The 19,284-nt window shown below is 40.7% G+C and overlaps 1 protein-coding gene across 1 annotated transcript in view; it reads right to left on the bottom strand.

Annotated features, from left to right (window-relative positions):
- Positions 1-3,461: 3,461 nt before the first annotated feature.
- LOC124142298 (coiled-coil domain-containing protein 33-like) overlaps positions 3,462-19,284 on the bottom strand; it is a 37,450-nt gene continuing 21,627 nt past the window's right edge. The window contains exons 15-22 of the mRNA XM_048392737.1: positions 14,539-14,720; positions 12,841-13,079; positions 11,956-12,044; positions 10,699-10,882; positions 9,938-10,014; positions 8,303-8,407; positions 7,629-7,748; positions 3,462-6,808 (exon numbers count right to left, since the gene is read on the bottom strand). Coding sequence (XP_048248694.1) covers positions 6,758-6,808; positions 7,629-7,748; positions 8,303-8,407; positions 9,938-10,014; positions 10,699-10,882; positions 11,956-12,044; positions 12,841-13,079; positions 14,539-14,720 — 1,047 coding nt within the window. The 3' untranslated portion in view covers positions 3,462-6,757. The remainder of the gene's footprint in view (positions 6,809-7,628; positions 7,749-8,302; positions 8,408-9,937; positions 10,015-10,698; positions 10,883-11,955; positions 12,045-12,840; positions 13,080-14,538; positions 14,721-19,284) is intronic.

The following is a 19,284-nucleotide window of genomic DNA, read 5'->3' on the forward strand; positions in this document are numbered from 1 at the left end:
CATACACTTGTTGTGTTCTTATTTTGGAGGTGTGTTGTTTTAAAGTCCGTACACTCGTCGTGTTCTTATTTTGGAGGTGTATTGTTTTAAAGTCCATACACTCATCGTGTTCTTATTTTGGAGATGTCCATACACTCGTCGTGTTCTTATTTTGGAGGTGTATTGTTTTAAAGTCCATACACTCGTCGTGTTCTTATTTTGGAGATGTCCATACACTTGTCGTGTTCTTATTTTGGAGGTGTATTGTTTTAAAGTCCATACACTTGTTGTGTTCTTATTTTGGAGGTGTCCATACACTCGTCGTGTTCTTATTTTGGAGGTGTATTGTTTTAAAGTCCATACACTTGTTGTGTTCTTATTTTGGAGGTGTGTTGTTTTAAAGTCCATACACTCGTCGTGTTCTCATTTTGGAAGAACTCCATCGTGTCGTTGGAGGACTCGTGCTGATTTCTGGGATGGTTGCCATGTGACCTGGCAGATGCCGAAGAGTACCCTGATACAGCAACAAGTTCATCCTGATGGAGTGACAGCACAAGGGTTAAGTCTTAGACCAGCCTATACAACATTCTTAGGTAATGAGACAACCTGAAATATTCTGGACATGCTCTGATAATGACATCTTTGGTTGGTCATATCAAACCCATGTTAACATGCCCTTCATTCAAGGTTCCCATGGCAATCTGTTGCTGGTCGTAAGAGGCAACCAAAATAGGTAGGGTAACCAAACTCTCGTCCTTGTGTTTTGATGTTCATTGTTGCTCATGCTTGCAGTCTTTGACTTGCTTGGTCCTCCACACTGTAGTATTACAGACCACCATGACATTAAACTACAGTCACTTACTCCATTTTATGTGCCCTCGGCAGATGGTGTTTAGAATAAACCCCTTCTCCAGAAGTGCATATATATCTACCTAGACCTAGCCAATATTGTAATGTTTGTTTCATGAGGATCATCAAGGTCAGCTATTGACAACAGATCAACATCATCAGCAAACAAAACTCTTTAATCTCCCGCTAGGTTAGACTTTGTTTCATGATATGCTGTGTAGAATGCCATTGGGTCATAATACATTAGGACCCTCTGTGGTCTAGAAGTAGAGAGTCTGCCCGGAGAGCAGAAAGTCGGGGCTTCCATATCCCTGGCTGCCTCATACCAAAAGATGGTAAAACAAGACTGATTGGCTCAGGTCAGTATATTGCATCTGTGGGGTATTCATGTTAAACTGTGGCATGGTATCTCAGTGGGCTAGCACTATAAAATCAACATTAGTCTTGACAAGTACAAGCATGCCGACAGACACACATGCATACTCTTTGCTATGTAAGTGCAATAATCTTGAACGCGATGTTAAACCCCATTTCACCTCATAATGTCATCTTCCCAAAGCAAGGGAGTGAACTGACTATAAAAGTCCACCCTTGCCAAACTAAAATTTCCAGGCTCAATCATAGCACCACCAGTGGCGGGTATGAGTTATGTCCCTTCTATGTACCTACTACATCTACCCGAGGCAAGAGAGTTCACTGACTTTAAAAGTCCAGTTTTCACCCTTGCCGAACTAGACTGTAATTCCTGTGCTCGATTGTAGCGCCACCAGTGGCTATTACGAGTTATGTCCCTTCTAAGCCTCTCCTATGGACCAGTCAGATTACACCTCTTGTATCACTTGCATTTGCTTCAAACAAAATGGCTGCATCCAGTCAGAACGTTCTGATCTATAATAAAGATCTATATTGTGATAAAACGGGTCACGAAATGCACCAAATCACGTGAGCACCTTGATAAAAAACATGAAAAGATTTGGAAAATATCTGTTGACGAGTTGGCGGTGCACATGCTTTGCAAATCCTGCAATCGACTGAAATCTGCATGACAGTTTAAGAACTGGATTTCGATTTCGTCACACGATTTTCATTGGACTACACATAGACTCGTTAATCCAGCCAAAATGTAACTCTGTAATTCCAGCCTAGTTCAGCAAGAGTGGAAACTGGACTTTTATAGTGAGTTACCTCCCTTGCCTTCCCTTGTATATTGTAAGAGGCCATATGTTTTGATTTATCTGTTGTAAAATTTGGTCAGTTGGTCGAAATATTAAATCAAATGCTTCTCAATGGGATTTTTTAAGGGCTGTAAGATTAAATTGGAGCAGTAGGTGGAAATTGAAAAACAGGTGGATGTGAATTTTTGAAAAGGAGGGTTGCACATAACACCTAAGTCACACTATGACTAGGCCCAGAGCACAGTTTACATGTGAGGTGTCTGAAAATGGGGACAGTGTAGGGGTGTGAAAATGTCTGGCCTCATTGGTTGTAAAATAACATCTTGAATTTAAGAGTTTTAATTTTTTTTGTTCCTGTTCTAAAGAATTAAGAAATGTACTCCAGACAGTATTTTATAGTTGCATTTCAATTGATGCAAAATAATCTGAGCTTGGGTTTGTTAAAACAATTTTTACTGTTGGCAGCTTAAAAAATTACTTGCAATGCGCATTTCATCTCTTCACCAAGTTTATATTTTTAATCAAGTAAAAGTGATCTATTTTATCTTGCCAAGGCTCACCTGATTGTCTTCTGGTTGGCCTAGTTTGGAAAGTTAATGTGTGAAATATATCAAGTCGAATAATTTATTAATAGCCATCAAGAAGAAATGCATGCCATTGAAATGCGATATCTGCCGGTAATCTATTGAAATAAGACTGACACATGTTAAACTGATGCCGTATGCTGCTAAGTTGGCTATGTACGAAAGAGCATGTGGTTACTTCGTTGTGAACCAAGGACAAATCTACCGTTTTCGATTTCAAATTAAATGAGTTACACATAAACAATTGATTCATGATGCAGTGGAACCCATAGTATAAGAAATCATTGTTTCACAAGAACATGAGTTAATATAGGTGACCATTGCTGTGCTTGGTCTCTTGTAGTATTGCCTTATATATGTTACAGACAATGGCTAAATTTAGCCAATTTGTAAAATCAATAAAAATCTCACTCAATATATACAGGGGCACGGGTGGCCGAGTCGTCTAAGGTGCTGCAAATTGCTTTGCAGAGTTGCGTCCCTTGGGCACGCCAGAAACCTAAGATTGTGGGTTCGAATCCCTGTTTGCCCCGATTATGTTTCTAGGTTTGTCAGCACCATAGCCGTGCTCGTGGGTTTCACCGAAGTGGTAAACGTCTAAGACCTGCATCACTTCGGGCTTTCCTCCTTAAGCTGACACGCCGTGATATAACTGGACTACTGTTCAAAGCGGCAATAAACATAACTTACTCACTCACTCAATATACAAATTGCTTGATTCACAGTTACTCCTCACTACAACTGCCCATTCACCACTATCTGTAATGACTACCCCTTCCCCCCAAGTCTGTGTTCCACAAACACCCAGCATTCAGAATCTTGTCCTCTACATCTTCACCTCTGCAGCATCAACTGACAAATCAGGACAAATACATCATAAAAATAATTTATTTGAACATTGTATATAGTGTTTGATACAAAATGTATTGTTTAAAATATCTGCAGTTTGACATGCTCGACGACATCGGGACAGCCTTTCAGCCAACAAGGCGCCACCCTTTACAATTATTGGATGTTTGATATGTAAATATATCTCTTCTTGCTGTCTGGTCTAAGGAGATTCGCAAAGGATATGACACAATTGGAATAAGCTACACACATTTATATCATGAACAATATTCATTAACAGATACAAACTTCCTTACCCAGCCTTACAGTCATTGTCAACTGGCTTAACTCGTCAGCCATGTAGAAACTGTGAGGTCTATATGATTAACACTATCCTCTCATAGTAACAACAACCACTAAACAACGTCCTGCAAACACAATATCCCAAATTCCATCGGATACATCCAACAATAAAACATCCTTTGCAATGTCATACATTTATCAAAGTAAACATGCTTTCAAATCAATTTGTTAAATTTCCAAAACTTTGTAGAATGACCAATGCTTTCAATAAGTCAGATTGGTCACTTATATGCCATCAATTCTTGTTCATTATTCAGTTAACTGCATATTGTCATAGAGGAATGTAAGAGAAACATCTATACACTACAGATGATAAAGCTATGCAGTAGAACCAGGGCAGAAACAGGTTCAGCTGTGAGCCTGATCTCTACATATGTACAGGAACATCTACATGAAGTGTACTAGCATGTGCTCTTCATCATGCATGGCGATACCGTATTACCAGTAAAAAGCGGGACATACAATCATAGAAATACTAACATTAACAAAACACATTCTTAAAATGATTCTCCAAAATGTCTTAAGAAATAAAGTATGCTACCACTATGTTTGTTCCAGAATAATAACTTTTCCCGTGAACTATTACTGGGCAAGTGACTACTTCGTGTGATCGCTACCTCGACCTGGGCTGCTGGTTTGACAGTTGGCTTCTCTGTTGTCACTAAATATAATAAATATATTAATAAGTCGACGCCATGATCTGCCACAATTGTTTCAAGTGGGAAACTAGCAAAATTTGAAACAGAGAAACAGTGGTTATACTGCAAGAAGTATTTTAGAACAGCTGTTAATCTGCCCTTTAGCTATGACGACTGGCAAATGGCTACTATCTACACGGCATGTCACAACACACGACACATATGAGTTGTTAGATACTCTCGGTGTCACACAATGTTTCTCACAGCACAGCATTCTCACTCCTCACACATGGAGCAGCATAAGATTATATAGCCATGTGTTTCTTTGTTTGTTGTTTAATGCCACCAGTGATCGGTTTTCAGAGTTTAAGAGTTTAACAGCAGTATATAGGCTTATAGATGCAGTTCTTTGTTTGTTGTTTAACATCGCACTCAGCAATATCTCATCTATATGATGGCTGTCTGTAAATAATCGAGTCTGGACCAGACAATCCAGTGATTGCTATCATAAGCATTGATCCACGCAATTGGGATACAATCAACGATTTGTATCAACCAAGTCAGCAAGCATGAACATCCAATCCCGTTAGTCGCCTCTTACGACAAGCATAGTCCTCGTTTACGGCAAGCATGGGTTGCTGAAGACCTATTCTAACCCAGACCTTCACGGGTCATATAGTCATGTGACTAGGAGAGACATCACAGATTTCTTGTATTTTGATTGGACACTATTCACATTATCGCCACATCGCCAACACCAATGAGTCACTGACGTGTACAACTTGCCGGTCTGAACAGACTCAAGCTGATTCTTCAAGTCTTTCAAGTCCTATTATCTTTTCACATATTACGCATTAGATATGAGAGGTGGCTTATATTTCAAACTGTTTGTCAATAGCAACAAAAATACTTCTGATTATATCTACACTCATAACAGTTTGGGGTTAGGCCTACACCTTCACACAGTTAGTCGGTGTAGGTTGTATTGACACATGGACATGTACTTGACATATGGACACCCAGGGACCAACCCACACACATTGGGAATATCTGGACGCCGGGGCAGAATATATGAAATCATTGGACCCTCATGTAAACAAGCAAACAGTGCTATCACTATTCCCCGCCATGGGGCACATTAGAGTTTTGTTTGTTCATATGGTAGTGAATATAAACTATTAAAAGAGAGTCCTATAAAGCCTTGAGAAGAGATAGGGACATGGGTCACTTTATGTCATCAGAAAAACTTATTAAATGTGAAATTGATACACACAACAGACCCCTTCTCTGGAAAAAATGAATTTAAGACACCAATTTTCGAACTCATTTAAGATCATGACCAGTAACACCAGTAATATTAGTAGACGGACAGACGAACTCCGCTCCTATATCCCCTCCCCCGCTTGGTTGCGGGGGGTAATAATGTCGTCCTGTGTGTCCATCAGTGACACTCAGCTGCCTTCAGCCACCCGAGCTACACTCTGGGAGAGAAGCACAAAGTACCTGCAGAACACAGGTTATCAAGTGGACACATAGGAGTCATGTGAAGACAGATCAACCAGGACAGCTTCTTCATACTTCTGTACCAGCCAAACATCATCTCCACTTGTGTCATTGACACATGCACTGTTCAATGTGATAATCACGTGGGGTCATTGACACATGGACTGTTCAGTGTTATAACAGTATCTTTACTTGGGGTCACTGACACATGCACTGTTCAATGTGATAATCATGTGAGGTCATTGACACATGGACTGTTCAGTGTTATAACAGTATCTTTACTTGGGGTCACTGACACATGCACTGTTCAATGATATAATCACGTGGGGTCATTGACACATGGACTGTTCAGTGTTATAACAGTATCTTGACTTGGGGTCATTGACACATGCACTTTTCAATATTATAACTGCAACACAGCTCTATCCGCCGAGACAAATCCCTGTATCAGTACGTCCTATTTGACCGTACATATGTGGCACAGATGACAGCAAGTGTCTAGAGATGGAGGATACAAAATAGCACTGTAATGATAATATGTTTGTATGGTGCTATATGAAACAGGTCGCTCTCCTCCTCAGAGGTCGAGGTCTTCTCAACTGCATAGGGAGAGTACACAGGGATGCTATGTCCTTGCACCAGATAACTCCGATGTCCTCACCAGTAAATCATCTACATGGTATCTCTGCTGAATTGTCTCCAGCTCTTACTCATAGCTACAAATCAAGGGAAAGACTCAGTAAACTGTTGAAATGAGATGAAGGAATCCGTTGAGCTGGGTGTGCCACCGAGACACCATGTGCATCTACACTGTACCCTCTACTGGGACGGCCTGGATTCACCTCAGGAGCGGTTCCAACCGGAGTGTACGCTGCAACCGCAGTTCATCCTAGACAAAGAAACCAAGCTTCATATATAGGTAATACCAGGTAAGACAGGTGAGACAGGTAAGACAGGTACAGCAGGAAGACCGGTGAGACATGTAAGAGAGGAGAGACCGATAAGACAGGTGAGACAGGTATACAGGTGAGACAGGTGAGACATGTAAGACAAGTAACACAGGTAAGACTGGTAAGACAGGTAGACAGGTAAGACAAGTAACACAGGTAAGACTGGTAAGACAGGTGAGATAGGTAAGACAGGAGAGACGGATGACAGGTAAGACAGGTACAGCAGGTAGACCGGTGAGACATGTAAGAGAGGAGAGACAGATAAGACAGGTGAGACATGTAAGACAAGTAACACAGGTAAGACTGGTAAGACAGGTAGACAGGTAAGACAAGTAACACAGGTAAGACTGGTAAGACAGGTAACAGCAAGCGTTTTACATCCATTATTACAGTAGAACCTCAGCATTAGGGGACTTATAGATCAAGAATTATGTTACTGTTACTACAGTTCCAGCACATATGTACAATATGGAGTATCAATACACCATGACCAAGATGTAACACAGTCTAAGTATTGCCCAATGACTCCCAGTAAAGTGAGTGAGTAACAGTTTACGCCACTTTTAGCAATATTCAAGCAATAGACAGCAGGACTGACGAGAAAAGGGGCTTCACACACTGTACCAATGGGTGGAATCAAACCCAGGCCTTTGACATAATGAGTAAATGCTTTAACCACGAGGCTACCCTTCTGCCCTGTTTGTGTGTCAACACTTCCAGGATTGACTGAATCTGAGATATTGCGTAAGATGAACGTACGAGAGTGGGGTATTCATGAGAGGCCATTGTAGCATTCCTCCCCAGGCCATGCTCCGCCTCATTCAGTCGAATAGAAATGTCAGCTCGTTCCCTTCCCCAGTTCCGAGAATTTTCTGACAGCTGTAACAAAAAAACAAAAGCCAAGAATAACTCAGGACCACAGCATGGTGACTTCTTGCACTTACCGGGTATTCCAATTACTGGGACTATGAAAAAGAATGATACAGACAACATAGTAGTTAATATTTCATTTATCCTAGTTTATTAAATTAGGCTTGTATCAAGTCTGCATATTGCATCCTTCTGTACTGAAACACAATGAAAACACAAAATCAGCTCGAAATCAGAAAAGATTTCGGCGCTCAAGACCATCTCCAAACACACAGAATGAAATTCGAACGCCAACAACGACATTGTCGTGTTTGATTATCGCATGCCTAAATGTCCAGAACAACTTAATTAGATTTTTGTGGTCATATGCAAAATATTACAAAAATTGGAATATGTGTTTTCAAAGTGACTCAGTATAGGAGGATGTGACCGGGGTGCCATTGTACAAAGGGATCTTAGTGCATAGGTGATCGTATCTCCAATACTGGACAAAAGCTTACGATCATCGTAGCACTAAGGTTGTTTTGTACGACGGCACCCAGCTCTCAGCTGCAAGGCCTTACCTGCTTCTCGAGCGCCATGATGCGAGCCTCGGCCCGCTCCAGAGCCTGGTACAGCTCCAGCTTCTCCAGGTCATCCCCGCCACGCCCCGAGTTCTTCAGCTGCTCCTGGAGTAGAACACGTGCAGGGTAGACATCAATGTCTGACATGAACATCATGGGGAACTTTCTCAAGCATCCAATGTGCTTGGAACACTGGACATGTGGTTGGGGGAAGATGAAGATATCCTCACTATATACAAGATATTTCCAGCACGTTAACTATGTGTAGGATAAAGCACGTCTGAGTGTTTTTATTATATTTTAAACCTGCATCCGTGGGATAAAGGTTTTAATATCATAAAAACCCGAGGGGAAGTGTTTTATCTTACTGACCAGTCACCGTCAAGGCTCCCGCGCACGTGATTGCGAGAACTACGTGTTAACATAGAATCGTCAAACTATAACAAATATGACTTTTAACGAGTCAAAGTATGGCATTTATGATATATGTATCCGTCAACTAAAGTTCTTTTCAAGGCGTCAATAGCGGTAATCTGACCATGGTTGCTGTTAATAATGGTGAGTTGTGCGATCTTCTGATCGCTTCAGACACGATTTCGCCAAAATTAATTAAAACAATATTACAAGGAATTTTGAATAAAATTAATGAAATAAGTTACAAACATAAATCCAGATATACAAAGAACACTTTTTATAGCCAGACAGTGTAATTACATGATTAATTTGTGTACTTCAGTATGGATTTGTTGACATGGTATTTCCGGTGTTACGTGCTCACGGTAATGTCTTTCCATGGGTAAAAAACATCAAAACTCATTATTTCATGTATAATGCGCACCCCCTTCTACACAGCTGTGTTTTTTTGAAAAAAAGTGTGCACTATACTCAAGAAAATATGGTATAAACCGAAAAAAGAAACTTAAAACAACATTTATCAACACTTAAATTATCTGTTGCTATCGTACGGTTCTTGAAAAAGACCTTCTAAAAAGCATTGCGATTTATCAGCGCCTCTGGGCTACAGATACGAAGGTTGTGTGTTCGATCCTCCGGAATATAAATAAAACATTTGTCATTTGATTTTACATTTCACTACATGTTACAATCGGAACGGAAGTTGTATTAATAAAATTAATAAAATTCCCGGGATATTATATATTATAGAGGAATATGACGGAATATCCTATAAAATCCTGGGGATATTATATAATATCCCGCGGACATAACAACATCCCTGTATATCAGAATTAACTTGACTGGAGAACAATAGGATGTGTCACTGGAGGTATATAGGTTCAGGTAACCTGTAAAGTCTGGATCGGACAAACCAGCCATCACTGAGACACTTGCTTTCATCCAGGGCACGTCAGGGCTTTGCTCACCCATAAACATACCAGCCCTACTCAGCAGCCATTGTGTACACCCAATCCCCGGGACTGGCTGCAACCATGTGGTCAATAGCATGAGCATTAATACACAACATTTGATGACCCACAACCAGATCACAAGGTGTGACCTCCTCATCCCAAATGTGGTTGGCGTTTATGAAAAGCTGGGTTTACTGGGGACCTATCCTGACCTGGAATCCCCACAAGGCTTAGGCATGAGGAACATACATAGGAGTTTTGTACAAACCTGCAGATCAATGATTTGTTGTCTCAGCCTCCGATTCTCCTCCGCCATTGCACTGTTGAAGTCACCAGATACACCCTCTGGTTGGGGAAGAACAAAACAAGAGTTGGAAAGTCAAGAGTAATGTCCCTTGTTGGTTCTAGTGATCCTTTGATAATTCATCAGTTTGAAATTTCTGATGTTCCCCCAACTAGCCATGCTACTGGATTATAGCATTCAACATGAAATAGTGATCCACTGTTCAGGTTATTACAAAATATCATTGTTGAATTGTCAGAACAAAAGGTTGCATAAGGGAGACAACTCAAACATAACTAAGTTTGTCTTCAGGGAAGCATTATGGGTACCATTTTTGCCATATTAAGTGCCCCCCTGAACAACTTCGAGGCCAATTTGTAAGGAAAAATTATAAGCGCCCCCTATTAGGACTGAATATTTACATGACAGTCCATATTTTCTTTTTTTTTAACAGAAAACAGAAGTGCAGAAGAGGTATAACATTACCCAGTAGCTATTATTTAAAAATATCAGTTTCATTGACATTTGAATAAAGTTTGTTCCCTACCACTCACTCTCTGAAAGCAAATTTATCTTGTGGTTTTAATAGGTGCCCTTCTGTCAATTTTCTAAATGCTAAATGCTGGTGTTCCAAGCTCACCCAATTTAAATTACACACTGACTGTTTTAATCAGAGTTTCCATTCAAATGCTTACCAACAACTGATCATAACCTCTGGTAGCTTGTGCTAACTGATGACTACATACCTCCTTTATTGTTCTTGAGCTTGTATATGATGCGTTCCAGCTTCTCGATGACGCGTTCCTGCTTGCGAACGGTCTCCTCCAGTTTCTGCAGCTTGAGGATCTTCTCCTGCAGCCTCTGCAGCAGCTCCTGCTGCCCCGAGTGAGCCTGCGACATCCGCAAGTACTCCTTCTCTCGGTCATTTTTCTACAACACACCCAACCACGTCAAGGTTCCACCCACCATCTCAGCAATAAGGCGACTTCACTTTCAGGTTATGCTCAGGACAGGTTCATCAAAGGGATGTTTTTGTCGGGAATCTTTCACCAACATGATCTTACTATGAGGGAATATGTCAGTGATAAGGCCAAGTTAATGTTATGTGCAAGAGTCTATTTAGTCTGAGCAGTTGATTGTCATCATTTAAAAGAGCAACCATCAAAGTGATCTTAGCAGTAAGGTTCATCCTCAGTTCATGTTTTGGTTCCATTCATCTTAGTAATATGAGTGTCTGTCTTAGTGATAAGACAATAATAACTTGGTATATGTGCAGTGTCATGCTCTAACATCATCTTAGCGCTATGACATCCAATGTCTAATGTGAAGTATCGGAGTATGTAGTATGTCTTACATGATGCATCTTAGAGCTGAGTCTATCCTCACTCCAATATACATAATCATTTTGTGAAAGGGGCCCCTTGTTTCATGATACCAGTAGTGCTTAGCAGAGTTTGTGTGATGATCACAAGCTGTAGCGGAGATAAGGAGACGTTAGCCAGCTCTCAGGTTCTACTACACCAAATCAGAATCAGTCGTTTGACGAGCAGTTTTCGTAGAGAGCCTTCAGTGCAGACTGAATCATCTTGCAGCTGTGATTGGATGATTTTGTGTAAGATTTTTTTTTTTTTTTTAAAATGAACATCCATCAAGTAATTAAAACTGACCATGTTTTTCAATTTTTAGTGCTGTCTTTTTTGAACATGATGACCACAGATGCGGTCAGTTGGTGCGGAACTGGGGGTGGTGTGTTTAGCTTCCTGTACACGGAAAAGGAGCTGGCTAAGCTAGTCAGGTTTTTGGTTTTTATTGCTGCTTTAAGGCCAGACTGTGTACACATGTACATGTAATAGCTGTTGAATGCTTAGATATTTATAAAATATAACATTCCTATAGAAGCCTATGGGAAAACATTTGGTTGTGTGTAACCACCGAGTCTCAGTCACAACAAAGACCAGTCCTACAGAAGAAGACAACCACTGCGTGTGTGTGGTACAACTCACCTTGATGAGTTCGTTCTGCAGCCTCTGTACCTTGTCCTTGTAGCTCTTCACAGTGGACATCTGCGACACAAACTTCTCCCTCAGCGATGCTGCCAACATCAAACAACCCCATTCAACCAACTACACACACAATCACAACATGTTGGTTACATACAGTCAACTTTAACTTTGGAAACTCAACCTCGTGATCTTTCATAATTATTAGTCTAAAAATAAACAAACAAAATGTTTCTCGCACATAGGCGTGTCACTTAAATCATGTGCCGTCAGTTATGCCTATTGCCAATAAATATTTTTCAAATTAAATAAATTTAAAAAAATATTTTTCAAATTTCCTGCGTCATATGAAACATACTCTGTTCTCAAAAAAATAAACTTCTTGACATCCTACAATGTGATAAGGAGCCGAGTTCAAAGTGTGCTCAGTTGTGTTTGTTCATATTCTTGGTGGGAAACAAGTAAAACATCAAAATAAATGTCCTACCGCCCTTTTCACTATGCAGAATAAAATGCCTGGGAAATAATATTTTTTTTAATTCTGCCTTTAAACTATAGGTGTCACTTGTTGAGCACATTCAAATACAAAAGTCTTGTTGGTATGAACGATAGTTGTTTGAGCATGTGGTCAGATGAGCAGTTACTGACACCCTCGCAGCACTGGGCGGAAATAAACATATCACTGATAAATCGAGGCATTTTCTTATCCGAATTTTAGAGAAGGCTGAACCCTAAAAATTGATTTGGCCTAAATTAGCAAATAATCCACAAGCTAGCCACATCACTGTCAACAACTTAGAAATATCAGTACTTGAAGGAGTTGTTTTGAAAGAGTGACAATGAGTATTTATTATTTATTTAAGTCCGCTCCACCAAGATCCCCCTCACCATATCGCGATGCAAGGTCAGTTTTGCTGAGGCTTTCCGTCTCCGTGGAGTCGATGATGAGGGCTGTGGCGTCATTGTAGCCCCTGCCACGGAGCTGACTGTTCTCATTCTCAAGAGACCGCACGGTGTTCCGTAGAGTCACAATGTCGTGCCCCATGCGTGTCACTGCGGACCGATAGTTGTCCGTCTCCCGCATCTGTGCATCTATCACCATCACAGATGGGTCATAGTCATTGCGCCTATTTCAAAGAGAGAAAAGGGACATTTACACATTATATCGCTCCAATTATTTATCCTTATACCCAATTTACAAATACTTGGGAATTGTTTTTATACAAAATGTCTTTGAACAATGAAAAATATGGCATAAAACAACAATTACTGGTAGGCCAGATTAAAAAAAATATTTGGGTTGAAGATATTTGCTTATTGTAAGCTTGATAAACAAAAACGTATCTCAATATTTTCCATATCTTTTTTAACTGATCAGTCAGTTAGAAAAGTTGCTTCTACAAAGCATGGCAACATGAATTCAAAATATGATGGGGAAGGAAATTTGTTGAGTAAGCAGGGTTTCCACACTAACAGGGTTTGACTGTAGGCAGGGTTTCCACACTTACAGGGTTGACTGTAGGCAGGGTTTCCACACTAGCAGGGTTTGCCTTTAGGCAGGGTTTCCACAATTACAGGGTTTGACTGTAGGCAGGGTTTCCACACTAACATGGTTTGACTGTAGGCAGGGTTTACAAACTAACAGGGTTTGACTGTAGGCAGGGTTTACATACTAACAGGGATGACTGTAGGCAGGGTTTCCACACTAGCAGGGTTTGACTGTAGGCAGGGTTGCCACACTAACAGTGTTGACTGTAGGCAGGGTTTCCACACTAGCAGGGTTTGGATGTAGACAGAGTGTCCACACTAACAGAGTTTGACCGTAGACAGGGGGTCCACACTAACAGGGTTTGAGTGTAGGCAGGGTGTCCACACTAACAGGGTTTGAGTGTAGGCATGGTTTCCACACTAGCAGGGTTTGAGTGTAGGCAGGGTTTCCACACTAACAGGGTTTGTCTGTAGGCAGGGTTTCCACACTAGCAGGGTTTGACTTTTGGAAGGGTTTCCACAATTACAGGGTTTGACTGTAGGCAGGGTTTCCACACTTACATGGTTTGAGTGTAGGCAGAGTTTACACACTTACAGGGTTTGAATGTAGACAGGGTGTCTACACTAACAGGGTTTTAGTGTAGGCAGGGTGTCCACACTAACAGGGTTTGACTGTAGGCAGGGTGTCTACAATAACAAGGTTTGAGTGTAGACAGGGTGTCCACACTAACAGGGTTTGACTGTAGACAGGGTGTCTACAATAACAGGGTTTGAGTGTAGGCAGGGTGTCCACACTAACAGGGTTTTAGTGTAGGCAGGGTGTCCACACTAACAGGGTTTTAGTGTAGGCAGGGTGTCCACACTAACAGGGTTTGAGTGTAGACAGGGTGTCTACAATAACAAGGTTTGAGTGTAGACAGGGTGTCCACACTAACAGGGTTTGTCTGTAGACAGGGTGTCTACAATAACAGGGTTTTAGCGTAGACAGGGTGTCTACAATAACAGGGTTTGAGTGTAGGCAGGGTGTCCACACTAACAGGGTTTGAGTGTAGACAGGGTGTCTACAATAACAGGGTTTGAGTGTAAGCAGACACACACCTGCTGGGTCCCACAGTTACTGTTGTGCGCTGAGTGTGATGCTGGGTCCGATTAGACTGCGGATCTTTGCGATATGTACGGGATGTCTTCTCAGTAGTCTCACCCTCCTTGAAGATATATTCATACTCTGGCAGAATGGTTTCCATGGCTTCATAGGGGGGCAACTCACCATCACGGATTGGCTGGCAGGAAATAGAAAGCACCTTATGTTCACTTTGTATTAGTGGCAGTGAAGAATGATGTGATGTGACTACAAACAGCAGTAATTACTTTCTGCACTATTACTCCACACTGCCTCATTACTAGTACCACTTTAAGAAATAGTGCCTAGATTCCCGCTAAAAGTGCCTAGGTTCCCGCTAGAAGTGTCCATGTTCCTGCAATAGAGCCTCGGCTCCTGCTAATAGTGCCAAGTAGCCTACTAATTGTGCAGTACTCCCATTAATAGTGCCTTATTTCCTTCGCATAGTGCCCATGTTCCAGCAATAGAGCCTTGATTCCTGCAAATAGCAATAGAGCATTGATTCCTGCTAATAGTGCCTAGATTCCTGCTAATAGTGCCTAGATTCCTGCTATTAATGCACATGGTTCCTGCTAGAAGTGTCCTTCATCATTAGATACATGTTACTGCTACTTGATGTGCGTCTTAGTGCCAACACATTAACCTGTGATCTCTGCTGTGGTTTAATCCACAGCCCCATAAACTACCTATGTCCCTGATACACGATACAGAGTAGATACATAACCTACCCAGATAACACTGTAGGGAGAGGACAAACGGAAGAGGTTCACATTCAATAAGCAATTTAATCTCTTCATGCATCCACAGACAACATAAATCTATTTCTCCATTCATATTCTCCAATATGGGGACTGTGGGAGCCTAATATGCCTTTGTTCTTTCCATGAAGTCCCCTCCAATGAGGTGATACATCAAGTGTTGCAATAACACCTGGCACCTACCCACAATACCCTATCAGCAGCAGCAGCATAACTTGTGTTTATTCCCTACTTCTCCAGCAGTGAGTGGCTGGGTGTGATATGATCAATATCTCCCTGGTGTAACAGAGCTCGTAATTCCCCACTGCCCTGCCAAGTCATGTGTTTCCAATCATGGTGAGGCTTATTGCAGCTACATTGCGTGATGTACCGCTTCAGGCACAATAGAGCAGTCACTAGGAATGTTATTAGAAATCTTATTGCCAGTGTTAACGAGCTAATCAATGACGCTAGCTGATGTGCATAATTAATCTTTCATTAACACTTTATTACTTGAAGAACTGTGTCTTGAAATTGTTCTCTGAGAGCACATTAACTTGTGTTTTCTAAAAATAACCTTCAGAAAATAAAAAATAATTGTGGAATGTATCTCGAACTGTTTCCGGGATGAAAGCATGTTGATATTTCAGATTCAGAACTTTGGAAGTTTATTAAATGGACATAGGTTATTTATATAAACTTTATTGAAAGTTGATATTTTGCCATCTATCAATGCCTCTCTGAATTAATCAATTCATCAATTAAAAAGAATTCACTGAAAAGTAATACCAATTGTCAACAGCTTCATGTTTGTTATAACTGTCTATATAAGTGATAACGCTAGTCTTACTGCATGATCTTACATGTAATACACACAGGTGCTGGAACTACCTGTGTAATAAATGGTATAATAATTCCTTTTCAGCAAAGTAAACTGAACACCACTTGAAACAGAAGAGTCATTTTGTAATCCTAATCTACCCAAACAACTCATTTAATCTATTGTACAAACACTTTAAACTGTCATGTCCATGAACTTCCTCTTAATTGTATAACATCAGTCTTGTTGTAACTGGCTTTACTTATGTAAATCTAATTATAACTGTGTTCAATCGTATGTATATGTCATGTTTCCCTTCCTGTCGTCCACCTGATGAAGGGGCAGGAAGTCCCCCTCAAACATTGTGTGTGTAATACAGAAGTTACAGAATATCAAGAATACTCCTTGTCATGATCACATCCAGCTTCTAAATGCCTGCTATGACTCTCATTATTTGACATACTTACACATGTAATACTGCTATAAAATAATTAAGAGGATGATAAAAGGTTTGCAATATCACTTTGTTTGTTTCTTGTTTAACGCGGCACTCAGCAATATTCCAGCTATATGATGGCGGTCTGTAAATAATCAAATCTGGACCAGACAATCCAGGGATTGATATCATGAGCATCGATCAACGCACTTGGGATATGATGACAAGCATCAACCAAGTCAGCGAGTCTGACCACCTGATCCTGTTAGTCGCCTCTTACAACAAGCATAGTTGCCTATTATGGCAAGCATGAGTTGCTGGAGACCTATTTTGACCCGGATCTTCACGGGTGCTTACACATGACCAAGTAATATTGTAACATGATTAATCCCCTTATCAGCTTAATACTGTTTCTTACAGTATCCGGTATGTAGGCCATCACCAGCATGTTTACACCACACACACAGCCACCTACTGCTCCTCATAGGGCTGGCATAACATTATGGGTTTTTATGTTGATACATATTTCAAGTGGTTTGGACTGAAGCTGAATCTAAGTTGGTAAATTGTCCATGCAATAGAAACAAAACCATGTAATGATGGCACTTTGCCCCGACTACAGAAGCACAGCAATTTGATAGCAGATATTCATGATAAACATTAGATGTGGTAGAGTGCTTTGAAACAAAAACAGCTTCATATGGTTTTATTCCTTAAAGAGAATCACCAAATAGATAGACATCTTTTCATTTTCTTTTAACAAGACTGTAGAAATATATTCAGGGCATATTTTTATCTGTCAATATGGAAATTCTGCACATAAATATGTAAAGACATGTTTAAAAGCAGGCTGCTTAGAATGCAATAGAAATAGACCTACAACTTCAGCCTAAAAGTTTCAAACAGCATTCTTAAAGGAACAAATCTCTAGAACAGTTTAAGGTGAAAACCATCTCATATGTTTCCAGAATGATAGATAAGCGGTGGACAAGAACACTCCTGGAGAGACTTACCTCTGCTGTGTACGGTCTATAATACATGGTAGCCATATTGCCTACGGTTGGTTACTGTCACTACACAAACACAACCCCCGTCTCCCTCCCTCTCTGCTGCCGGATCGCTGTTTTACTGTTTTACTGTCACAGTAGCAGAGGAACACAATGGTGGAAACACTACCTCACATGTTGCTCTACACTACAATACCTGCTTTCCACAAACAATTCATTGATTGCAGCGCAGTTCGCCTAATCTTTAATTAGATCTCTTCATGACCCATGAACTCTGGATTTGTTTATCCATTGCCCCTGACAACCACCAGCCCCCACTACCCATGCAACAGGTCGCGTGTTGGCTCAGTTCTGACTGAGTACAATGGAGGAGGGTAGGACACTGACTGGGTTGTTAGTACAGGGGGTACATGGTGACAGCTATAGGCAGTAACCAGAGGGAGCTTTGTTGGGGGACAAGGAATGCGTGTTTGTGGGTCGTGAAAACACTCAGGTGGAGTACAACGTGTACTCATTCATGCATCCGAGTGCCAGTGTATTCATTTAATATCAATGTTACAATCCTGGAACAGAAATGTTTATTACATAAAGGTTTTGTCATGAACCTGTCAGTCATGGAGTATCATATAATAAACAGTATCTGTGGGCACATTAAGCTCTATGTGTTAATGAATAATAAGTGCCTGACAAAAGATTTGCAATGTCACTTACTGCTATGCAAGTATCAATGTCATAATCCTGGATTAAAAATGTTTATTACATAAATGTTTTGTCATGAATTTGTCGAGCATGAGTATTATATACTAGCAGAAAAAAATTAATCACTGACCATAATGGCAAGTGTATAATTATATGCAAAAAAAGAACGATTTTACATCAGACCTACATATTGATGTCCATGAAACATGAATTCATCATGACAGTGTCAACAGATGTCCTCTTTAAATGTCATCTCAGGCTGAAGGTGTCAGTTCTGAAGTCAGTATCGAGTATGACCACCATTAGCTAGACACAGCACTTCATTGACGACACAAGATGGTTGAGGAAGTTGTGAGATGTCAATCCAGATCTGGACCAACATTGCCTGTTGGTTTTGAGGTCGGTGTTAACACCGCTTCATTTCATCAAACAATATTCAATCGGCGGTAAATCTGTCCAAACAGCAGGCCAAGGGACACTCTCCTACCCAGAGTTCCACCTGGCCAGTATAGTACCTCTGCCACACGCCAGCACCATGTGACAATTCGTCACATCTTACACAGTCCATTAAAGATATTGCATCTGTTTTTCATCTGTTTTATTTTTGACAAGTCTACACTAGATAAATGATGTTATAGAATGGTTAACTTTTATTGAGAAAATATCCTAAAATGTGAAAAACTATTTCCATTTGCGTAGTTATCCTTTGTTTACATTGGTTGTGTGGCTACACATGCTGTCATCGAAGCCCTATGGAGAGCCAGCCATACGTCCACTTTGGTGTATAAAGATATGCTCTCATGCACCTCAATGTCGCAGTGGTAGTAGCATATCTATAAAATTACATGTAAAACGCCCTAAAAGGCTAGAATAAGGCCAATCAAGAGAAAAGTCTGGTCACATGATATGCAGATTAGCCTGTGGCAGTGGGTGTTATGCTAAGTCACCAATGCATGGGAGTGTGGCCAAGGGAGTGAGGGGATGTTATGTGGCCATGAAGTCTGCGACCACACATGCAGTATGAG

This window comes from Haliotis rufescens, unplaced genomic scaffold (assembly GCF_023055435.1).
Source record: "Haliotis rufescens isolate VD_foot unplaced genomic scaffold, xgHalRufe1.0.p SCAF_11, whole genome shotgun sequence".
Lineage (NCBI taxonomy): Eukaryota > Metazoa > Mollusca > Gastropoda > Lepetellida > Haliotidae > Haliotis > Haliotis rufescens.